General features: G+C 32.3%; 1 protein-coding gene across 9 annotated transcripts in view; it reads right to left on the bottom strand.

The window, feature by feature from the left end:
• ADGRL3 (adhesion G protein-coupled receptor L3) overlaps positions 1-12,045 on the bottom strand; it is a 585,975-nt gene that overhangs the window by 490,227 nt on the left and 83,703 nt on the right. For 8 of the 9 annotated variants that reach the window (XM_060090762.1, XM_060090753.1, XM_060090744.1 and 5 more), the window contains exon 3: positions 6,035-6,248. In XM_060090762.1, the coding sequence (XP_059946745.1) occupies positions 6,035-6,248 (214 nt within the window). Of the gene's footprint in view, positions 1-6,034; positions 6,249-12,045 lie in introns of those variants that run through there. The other variant, XM_060090782.1, reaches the window with a different exon arrangement.

Below are 12,045 nucleotides of genomic sequence, written 5' to 3' on the forward strand. Positions count from 1 at the left end.
GTTGTGTTTGATGAATCATCGATTTTCCTGTTTTTGTCTCATGACCTTTTTAACTCTCAAAATAATTAAGATTCTCAAAGACTATCAGTTTATACGAGTTATAGCTATCAATATTTATCATATTAGAAATTAAAATAACTGACATTTTTTAAATTACACTGTTGCTACTGCCTTGATCCCTGCTAAGATGCCCACAGTTACCTACCACTGCTTTTGCACCATCAGTGCCTATGTCAAATACAATGAAAATGGCAAACTTTATGTCAGAATTTTTATGAAAATAGTTTGGACCCTGTGGAATCCCAAGAAAGGACTCAGGGAGTCCACGTTTCCATGAACAGTACTTAGAAAATGGCTGCACAAAGGGTTAATACTCCCCAAGACCTGTAAGAGACAGCCAACACAACTCCCTTTAACTTTTATCCTAAGCTATCCTGAAATACTTGAATCATTTACTAACTTTTTGAATTTCAAACTACACATACATAACATATAATTTCATTCAAAATTAAGTTAATATTAGTAAAGATTACTAGGAAGCATTTTAGTAGAATATTATCAAATATGTATTCTCAGAATCAAAATGGGACAAAATATTAGAGAAGAAGAGATAAATGCCTTCCAGATAGAAACTCTCCAGTTTCTTCATATTCTCTACATTTGGGCTTTGGGAATGGGAGTTTTCTTCCTTCCTTTCTTCCTTCCTTCATTTCCTTCCCTCCTTTTCTCCTTCTGTTTCTATGCCTATCTGTTCTTTTGTTAATTTTACTGCATTAGAATATGGATTCAATGGAAAAGTCCCTGATATGCGGGATAGTTTTTGATCTGCTATAGTTCATAAGAGAAATACAAGACATGATGTAATGAATCTGTCAAGGAAGCAAAGAATACTCAAATTGAAAAACTCATGTCTACATACACAGTTATTGCAGAACATTTATTCAGCAATGTACATACAAAAACTGCCACTGGCGTTTCTTCTTCTTCTGCTATTGAAAGAGTTCTTAACTTCACCAGGATTAAACACAACAAAAACAAAGGCCTTTTTGTATACTGTAAAATCCCCTGAAGTGATACTGATATAAACTGAAACATAACTTTTCTGGAAAGGTGAGAAACAATTCTCCCTCCCTGCCTCTTTTTCTTTTCTTTTCTTTTTTTTTTTCGCATGTTCTTGATGTAACTATGACATGTGAAAATGTAATATTGCTAAAATGGTGCTGGAAGATTAAAAGTAAAACTTAAATCATTCATTTAATCAGAAAAAAATTACCTCTACTTTATACATTTAACATCTCTCCTTGATAGAAAACTCTAAAGAGGGTACTTTTTAAATGTGTAGATTCATGATCTTTGATTCTAACATAATTCAAAAGGCAAGCAACATATTTATGTCCATGCCTCCAGGAATAACTGCTAGTATTTCTTTGACAACATCCCCGCTGAAACACCCACTAAATCTAACTTGACTTCAAATATTCAGGTTTTAGCTTAAAAAACTAATGCATGAAGGATGGACACAAAGACAGAAAATAGACTAGTCGTTGCATGGGGTGGAGAAGGAGATGGGGATTAACAACAATGGGCGTGAAGAATCTCACTGTGGTGATGTAAATGATCTAAAACTGACTTATGGTGATGATTGTATCACTTGGTAAATTTACTAAAAAAAAAAAAATCTTTGTACACTCGAAATGGGTGAATTTGATATATAAAAATGCTTCAATAAAGTTATATTTAAAACTGAATACACTGAATGAGAGAAGCTAGACACCAAAGGAAATATACTATATGAATCTATTTATTTAAATTACAAAATGAGCAAAACTAATTTAAGATGATAGAAGTCCCAATAGCAGCAATTCTTGGTTGAGGGGAGGATGGCTGGTACAAAGCACAAGGTGGGGTGTCTGAGGCACCCTTAATGTTCTGTCTTTACTTAGTTGTTGTTAGATAAGCTTGGTTTGTGAAAATTCACTGAGTTGTACACTTATCATGTGTGCAATTTTCTGTATATATATTATACCTCAATAAATCACTGTACTTCATATACAAACATACATGCTTGTTCAAAATTCCTTTTCAACTAAAAAAATATGGGTAACTCTATGCAGAATAAGGCTGTTATGCCACATGTTTAAAATATTTGTCATAAAAAGCTGGCATAAAGATATCATTACATATGATATCCCACATTTAGATGGAATCTATGTCCAATTTATAAGAAGGACTCCATTCGGAGTTTTAACAACAAGGGAATAGCATCCAAGCTAGTTTATCATCGAATTGTCAAGGTGTACTGGGTCTATAGGGGTGGATGATGGTGGAGGGCTGGCTTCAGGCACGTTTGGAAGAGGGCCTAGAGAGAGTAAGCTGTGCACAGAAGACACCAATAAGCTTGTGAAGCCATGACAGAGGAGGATGGGTGAAGGGTTACTGAAGAGAAGCTGTTTCCCACGATATTTTTTTGGCGTTCATCCACTTATATATCTAATATCACTTTCGCCTCTTCCGGTTCCACTAACACTGCAATCCTTCAAGGACAAGCCTAACACTTTCTCTTCAGTGAATACTCCCTAGTATCATCTAAGTAAAAGAGTATGCTTTCTTGTTTTGAACTCTTCAATAAATGTAACTGAGATAAAAATAAATTACTGAACAAATGATATAGCTATTTGTTTTTTATTCACCAAAAACTACAGTTTTGTGGACAGGAACCATGTCAGACTTATTTAACCACCAAACTGCAGAGTATTTGTCATAGTGAATGGCATATCATGGACTTTCAAGTATTGGTGGAATTAATAAATGCAAGTTTTATCAACTATACTTCAATAAAAATGATTGAAGAGAAAAAAATTCAAGTATTTCCATTAATAGCTGAAGAAAACATAAACACCTCAGCTGCATTAAAATGTAAAATTTCTGTAGTTATCAGTTGCCAACAGTCATTTTCACATTTATATTCAAAAGCTATATGTACTATCTTTTAAAACTTTTAAGTATATAAATATAAAGTAAAAAGAAACAAAAAAGACTCAAAATAAAGTTAAGAAAGTTTTTAAATGGCATGACAAAATTGGACGGTGTATTTCTAAATTTATACATATATTTGATTTGAAATATATATATATATATTTGGTTTGATTTGAAATATATATATATATACATATATTTGATTATTACATATTAAAAGTTAGCTTTAGGTAAGATAAACAGAAAGTCTGCCCTCTAGAAGCCTCCAATTTACTTTACACAAGAAAACTGTCTAAAATATGATACTACACATTTATTGTTTGGATGCAAAAATGATGGATGTAGATGATAACAGGTGAGTGGCCTCAGAAGTTCTGAGAAGGATAAATAAATGTATTCTAGTAGTATAATGAAAAAGTCTTCTGGTAGTATAATGAAAAAAGTAAAGCACAGAACACTCAGAGAAATCGGGGACAGAATGGCATGAGAACACACTTAGATTTGAGAACACCAGACTCAATCTGAAAGGCAGTGAGGAAACTGGCTTCTCTAGAGCAGATATCAGATTGCATAGATCTACTGGGGAAAAAATGTGGAAATCACATGTCATAACCTTTTTGATTCAAGTCCCCAATTTTTCACACCTAACTAACATGTTAGTGTACAGTTTTATTTATCTATTCATTCAACGTGTATTCAAACATCTGCATGACTAACATTTTACGTCTGTCCTTGCCTGTGACTTATGTCTAATTTATGAGGCTGAAGTAAGCTAGGAAGCGTTTTTAACAAGGTTATGCAAAGACACACAAATAATTTTTTGAGTTTAGTGATAATCTTCCCATGTAGAGACATGCTTAAAACTTTTAGGCTGATATAATGTCTTTCTAGAAGTTTAAATGAAAGACAACACAATAATCTAAAACACCTTTTGGAAAATATTTTTTCTACTATTATTTTAATTCAAACACATTATTTAAACTGTTGACACCATAATTAATATGATGTGCCCACATCATAATTAGTAATTATGAACATTATTTAACATGCTATCATTGGCGTGACAGTGAGAGTTCATTATAAAGCAGCTTAAGTGGACGTGATCATCCCATATCTTGGTAGCTTACAAAATGGGACCAGATTTCTTCTCTCCATTTATTTTGGACAAGTGTAAATGTAGTACATTTAATGGTCTAAATACAAGCAAGAAACTTGCCTCCATGGAGAATCAACCACAGCTATTTTAACTGACAATTCTTAGTTGAGAACCTCCCAGGAAGGCTCCTACAAATGGTTTACTCAGGGTGCTTAAAGCAATTTTACTCTACAGATTTGTCACTTTACAGATGCATCCCATATAATTCAGTAGCTCCAGAGGATCCATTGTAACTATTTTTTGCAATAATTATAAGATTAAGGGCTTATTTTGGGAGCCATTAATAATATCAATGAAAGGATTAAGACAATTTTGGTGAAAATCATACAGAGATCAAAAAGCTAGTGAAGTTAATGCTTCTGCTACATTTTAAATGAAAACCTAATCACAGAAAATCCTCCTCAACCCACTTCTCGAATGGATTCTGAAGAATCCTGTGTTTGGTTTTCTGACTGAAACAAATAAACTAACAATTTAGTCATGGTGCCCATCCCATACTACTTATGGAATAACCACTCCTGAAAGATGATTATAACACCTACAGGCAATGAAATGATTAGATTTCTTTTAAGTATAATGTCAGGGAATTTAGCCATAGTTGGAGGTATGTCAATATATAACAACAAGAGGCAACAAGAAGAACCAAATGCAACCAAACTTATATCAAATGGAATCGCTAATTTTAATATCTTATTTCTCATTAACACTCACCTTAGCATGAGCCAGCATTTTAGAAATAGACAAATAAAAGCTCTCAGGTTTTCCCAGAGACCACTATCTTTCAAGTACACCTCAGATGCTCTGATCATTAAAATCCTGCCATGTGGTAATTTCTTTGAATAATTTACACAACAGAAATTTATAAAAACATTGGCTATCAATGTAGATATCAGAATTTTAAGTATCAAGAAGGTTAAAAATAAGGCAGGCTTTCTTAAGTACAAGAAAGATAATCCTTAAAATCCACTGCCTTTGCTTTTATAATTCAACTTATTTTTACATATGTTTGATTTCCCCCATATTTTAAGAAGTCCTTAAACAAAAGAAAGAGATGCCTAAATAGAAATCCTAATGAAAAACAAACTTACTAAGTAAATCATATATTGATTAAGTTTTTAAAAATTACTTTGTGAGCAAGTAGTCAGAAAGTATGAAGACATCGTAAAAGAATGACTCTCACTGATTTCTGAGAAGTCATAATAGGTGAACAAATATTTGAGATATATTTAATATTTAAATAATTTATTAAGAAATTTTAATATAAACTTTCTGTAGTATAGATTCTAATTGACCAGTCTCTTTAGAATTGAATATTTTTTTTACTTATCCAGTGATATTCTATGGTACTTTATCCTATTTTACTATGGTAATATTTCAGATAGTTTAAATGTATTAAATAAATTAATTTATATACTAGATATCAAAGTAATATTTTTTATTGTTTTCCAAGGCCAAATAATCATTACTCAATAGTCTTTATTATATTTTGATTAATAGTTATAAAATTGCCTCTGAATTTAAATTTTACCCTTTTTCCCACAATAATGGAAATCATTGTTAGCAGTAAAATAATTTTTCTGTAATTTCTGGAGAAAATTACATAATTCTGTTTATGAAAACTGAAAAATAAATTTAGTTTCTCAACTAATGAACTCAGTTCTAGAGAACACAGAATAGAACACAGGAAACAATAAATAATCTAATACATTGTAATATTTTCCAAATGCCATTTGCAATTTCTAGCACTAGCATTTTAGTGATATGGGGAATAGTTTGATATTGAAAAAGTAGTTCAAAGTATCCTAAAGTACACAATTTTATGTGTACCTGTGCTCAATATGTCACACAGATGCATGTTGAGAGTTTATATTAAATGCACAAAGAATATTAGAAATATCATACCTTTGAGACATAATCTTATAGGCATCAGGCAGATAGCATCGTATATTCTCCATCTGAGCAGGGTCAGAGTCACAAATTTTGTCATCAGTCCTCCCATAGTTGGCACTTTCAATCATGATGACATCTGTTCCTGGACAGCGGAGCTCTATTGGGTAGCTCTCACAGGAGAGCTCTCTGCGGACCACAGCCATTGGAATTGGGGCACGGCTGAAGGCTACCAGGAGGAGGAAGAAAAATAAGTCATCTTTGTTACATAGAAAGGAAAAGTACCCATTTCTGATATACTAATATAAAGGAATAAAGCAGTTGCAATTCATAATTTTAACTAAAAGTAGACTATCACTCACTTCAGTAACTTGGCAGAATTTTTAAAAATCTAACTATAACAATTATTTCTTAGAAACCTTATCTCACAGGTATTTTTCTTATAAATGGAACAAAGCACTCTGGATTTTCTAAAACACTGGCTGGTATGTGAGGTAAAGACTATACAGAAATATCATGCAGTTTTTAAAACAAGATTCTCAGATTAACCTCAGGAATACTGTGTGTATCTGTTTTGTTTTTTAATAGAAACCATGAACAAAAACAAATAACGTACTGTTCTTGAGTTTATATATACATATTAAAATAATCTATTTCAATTTTGAAACAGTTTCATTGTTTCAGGTAATAAGATAATCAGTATATTTTTTGAGTTAATTATAGAAATAGTGAATGTTCTTTAAGAAAATAGATTTGTAAGGAGACAAATTAAATTTTCCTTCAGCTCCCTTCCCACACATTTCCCCCAATGTCAAGAGGTAAGCAGTTAACAATGTGGTGACTTTTCTATTAAAACTATCTACAGAAAAAAAAAAAAACATTGTATATTTCTTCCCATCCCTCTTTTAATTTTACTTAAGTAACTTTTAATTGGGTAGTATCACACTACACACATTGTTTCATATCTTGATTTATTTTACTTATTAATTTAACAATATATGGTGGAAATCTTTTCATTCCTATATTGTATCCCTCATTTTTAATGGCTATATTACATATACATACAAAACATTATTTAATTGGTCTTATGTTATGGGCACTTAGAAATGATTGACATGTATACACTAATGTGTATAAAATGGTTGACTAAAAAGAACCTGCGTATAAAAAAATAAATTAAATAAAATTCCAAAAAAAAAAAAAAAAGAAATGTCCCAGTGTTTTTTTGTCATAATACTGCAAGAAGCATAAACCTATCTGTGTACCTTGGCTATAATAGTTTAGAAAAAATATAACTATCCAAATATATTTTACAGTATATGTTAATAAATGAAATTGATGAAGGCATAATATATATTTCAAATTTGGCAAATATCAACAACTAGATGTCCAAAAAGCTTAATACAAATGTACACTTCCACCAGCAGTACTTTCCTCTTCCAAACTACACATTACCAATTCCTTTATATTTTGCCAATGTGATAGACAAAGAATGATATAACATCCTTATTTGAATTTTCATCACTTCATTTATACAATGAAATATATTTCCATGTTTCTTGGCCCTTCATCTTTCTTTTTTATTATACATTGTTAGTGTAAAAGTTCTTTGGATAGAAGAAAATTGAAAAGTTGTCCTTTATACTTGTGGTAAATATGTTTTTCTAGTTTGTTGTTTGGTTTCATATGTTTGCTGAACATATATATTTCATTTTTATACAGCAAACTGTCTATTTTTCATGTCAGATTTAACAGTTTCACAATCCAAGGTTGTGAATATAATCAGTACATTATTGGAAGACAGTCAAATGTTTAATTGTAAAAACTCAACAAGTCTTCTTTTAAAAGCACATAATTGAAATTCTTAAATTCTTTACCAACCAGTTAGTAAGTTGGTTTTCACATGAGAATTAATTATAGAGATAAATACATGATAGCTATAAATTTGCATTGATAGTTGATTAACTCACTAATGTTGACACATACATAAAAATGTATTTAAATAAATACATTCACCTTTTCTTATGGCTTTTTTAATAAGCATGAAATGTGGAAAGCAAAGAAGGGAGGAGGGAAGCAAGGAAATGTAAAAAGAGTGTAAATAGCGAAAAATATTTTATTACTATAAATATCTTCACTTGAAACTCTACAGAAAATATTGATTTGGTTTATGAAACCATACCTATTATTTCAAAATAGAAAATGACATTAGTTTTTACCCCATTTCTATACCATTTTGGAAAAACTATACATGGACCAAAGACCCCACGCATAACTTCCGAATAGGTCACTCAAGCTGCACTGCACAGTTAATTCCATTCTGGTTGTCATTCAACATCTTTCTTGTTTTGTCCTCAATCCCCCTCAAACACAGACAGACAGATGCACACATGTAAACACACACACCTGAATCTAGCACATCCACAGCACTGATCAAAGAGAGTTAACACAAAGATTGGTGGTAATAATTATTTTTTTAATAAATTTATTTTATTTTTGGCTGCATTGGGTCTTCGTTGCTGCAAGCAGGCTTTCTCTAGTTGTGGTGAGCGGGGACTACTCTTCGTTGTGGTGCACAGGCATAGTTGCTCCGCGGCATGTGGGATCTTCTCGGACCAGGGCTCGAACCCATGTCCCCTGCATTGGCGGGTAGATTCTTAACCACTGTGCCACCAGGAAAGCCCGGTAGCAATATTTTTAAAGTTTGTTCTTGGGGTGGAATAGGGAGGGTGAGAGGGAGTGAGACGCAAGAGGGAAGGGATATGGGAACAGATGTATATGTATTACTGATTCACTGTGTTATAAAGCAGAAACTAATACACCATTGTGAAGCAATTATACTCCAATAAAGTTGTTAAAAAAAAAGAAGTTTGTCTTGAGTCAACATTTTGACAGGGTAGTCTCACAATAGACACTGAATTTCTGAAATGTGTGTTTCTATGGTTCCTAAAATATATGTATTTATCTATCATTTAGAAATTAGATGGCTGTTTAAACATGAAGTCTTTTTTAATAGTCAGATTCTATTTTAATGGAAAAAGGTATTTTCATTACTGTATATAGCATTTTAAGTAATAAAATCATTGAACAATAAAAATGTTCCAATTTGGGAATCCAGTTTCACAATTTCAATCAGTTTAAATAGAATAACAGATAGTTTTTGCTTACTTTTTTAATAAAATGTTCTTGAAATCAGAATTTTTCAGAATGTTTTACAGTAAACTTTTGAGGATTTGCTGAGACAATTTTTTTCTTAACTTTGGTATAGCCATTTTTTAAAAATCACACTGAAACTGCTTCCAAACATTGAGTTGATCTTGCTATATTTTGTTAACCTAACCTATTAAGTCGTATTGTTAAAAAAAAAAAGTTAATTTAACAAAGAAATAAAAATAAGCAAATAATAAAGTCAAAGCATTGTCTGACTAAGTGGACAATTTGGTTGATTAAACTCATCAGTCAATTTTGTTAAAATGCGTACACAGACATAGCTTTAATCTGGGTCTTAACTGTCAAAAACATGATTTAGAACCAGACAGTGGCAAAGTCAACTAAAATGTCGAAGGCAAATTTCCCATGTATCTCTTTTGAGCCTATAAGGACTATTCAAAAGTTATAGATATGGAAATTTTTACAGGGTACCAGTGTTGATTTGTGGATGCTTTCTTCCATTTAACATATAATTGCATTAGTATCAGTAACTCAGTGATAAATTGCATTCCTAAATAATGGATATTTTGTTTAAAGGAATGTATTACTGGAAACTATTCTGTAACATATCTAATTAGCTACTTAATTTATTTTAATTACATTGCTAAATGCTTTAATCAGCAACTAAAGTCCAATGGAAAAATCTGCTTAAGTTAAAAGATTTTTGTTGTTGTTTTGTCTTTCTTACCATTCAGTTATCATGCTAACAATGGAGACACTTTAGTTACTAGAGAAAACAACTAAGACACGGAAAATGTCAACAATTCAAGGCAAGTTAGCCAGTGAAACAGTCTATTGTATTTTGTATCAGGATAATATTGCACTGAGAATTGTGAAGTGGCTATGGAAAAATAATACAGGGAAAAGATGGCATATTCTTGAAGTCCTTCTCATTTTCATACCATGAGTTAATTTGTGGTAACAAAGAACAGAGTGTCACCTATTAGGTGTGTAATAGACATTGGCTGAATAAATTGGAAAAGCTTCAGATGTGAAATCTGGTAGACTTCTGTTAAGATGCTGCACTTTGGAACTACCCACTGACCATGGGACTACGAGGACACAAATGAAACTAAGCTTCTCTGCTAAGGACATCCAGAACCTCAGGAATTGCCCAAGTTCCATGTCGAACACATCCCTAATTAAAAGTGCTCCTGACGAAGGATTAAACAACAGGAGAATTAGCTCCCGGTTCTTGCTCACTTGTTTCTGCACAAATCACTCTTATTCTTCCTTTTCTGAGACCTCAGCCAATCTGGTGTTAACATTTCTTGTATTTTGTTACTCTTTTCTTGTGCTTTCCTACTGCAATCCTGCTTGGTGACTTTTGACTCAAAATGCTTTAAATTCTTGGTGAATGTGGGTTATGATAAGTAAAGATACCAGTGTAAAGATGGGGTGAGGGTGGAAGAAGGGTGCTAAAAGCTGATGACCAAAGAGTCAATTGATTCCTCCTGGACTCAAGGACAGGGGTCAGGGATTTGCTAGGATAACACTAGGGCTTTACAGGGTAGCATTCAAAGAAGGGAGTGCTACTTGAGACATAGGATTTTAGGACAAAGGGTATCAATAAGTAAAAGACTAAACACAGATTAAGAGGTAAGCAGCCAGTTATTTGGTTGAGGACATTAACCCACTATAATTAATTAAGTTTTTAAACATGTTGTATTTAAGGTGTCAGGATAATACTCAGGAATGTTTAATTTTCATTTGGGTTCATGAGTCTGGAATGTATGAGTAGACTATAGGCTAAAACCATGGTAATAACAGTAAGTAGCTGAAGAGGATAGATGTAGAGGAGAATAAATGCAGAAGGTGGAGTATCAGTAGCCACTGAAGAAATGTCGAAGAGTGTACTACTTAGTTGCTGGACATATATATAACATAGAGAAAAACACTGTGTATCTATTTAAGGAAGATTTTCATTTAGATTTTCACTAAATGGACAATATGCCTGCCACTACTACTTAGTTTTAGGACAGATGAATCAAGCACTTATATATATATCTCTCCCTGGGCCAAGCCTTCAATGCACTGTTCAAATCTGGTTTTCCATGGATTTTTCTACATATTCAATGATCCACTCAAAAATAAATGGTGTAGTCTATTCTCCATTAGGCAGAAACTAAAATCTTCAGCCTGCCCTATGTATGTGTTTGTTGTGATATTAAAAACTATTAGCAATACAGCTTATATTTTTATTTATTTTTCATTTCCTTACTTTTATACTTTGTTTACCTCAAATCTCATGTATTAAATAAACTTAAATTTACTAAGAAAAAAATTTTAAGCATAGATAATAAAGTGCAAATTAAAAGGCTATTTTGCAGCAGTAAAGATAAAACAGTTGCTTTAAATGGGTAATGACAGAACATATTTGACCTATGTTTAGGGACAAAAAAAATCACATGATTTGATGATTGGTTGAACATGAAGGGTAAAAGTGAGTGCACAAGGATGACTACCAGGTTTCTGGCATAAGCAAGTGATTAGATTGTAGTGCCATGAACAAAATCTAGTAAGAAGTTGAATACAGGTCAGTGATTTAGAAGAGAGATCTTTATAAATTTGAGAATTGTAAGGTAGTACTCAAACCAGAGCAGTAGATAAGATAACCCATGGAGGGAGAAAGATTATATTAAACATGTCCACGTGGCAGTTTTAGAATATGTTCATAATCCCTTGCTACTTCTCCATTTTTTTCCCTTTCCTCTTGAATGTGGGCTCTACTTAGTGACTCACTTCTAATGGGCACAGCCTGGTAGAAAGTGTGTGATTTCCAAGAGTAGTTCATTAACAAGACATTGCAGCTTTAA

This window comes from Mesoplodon densirostris, chromosome 1 (assembly GCF_025265405.1).
Source record: "Mesoplodon densirostris isolate mMesDen1 chromosome 1, mMesDen1 primary haplotype, whole genome shotgun sequence".
Classification (NCBI taxonomy): Eukaryota; Metazoa; Chordata; class Mammalia; order Artiodactyla; family Ziphiidae; genus Mesoplodon; species Mesoplodon densirostris.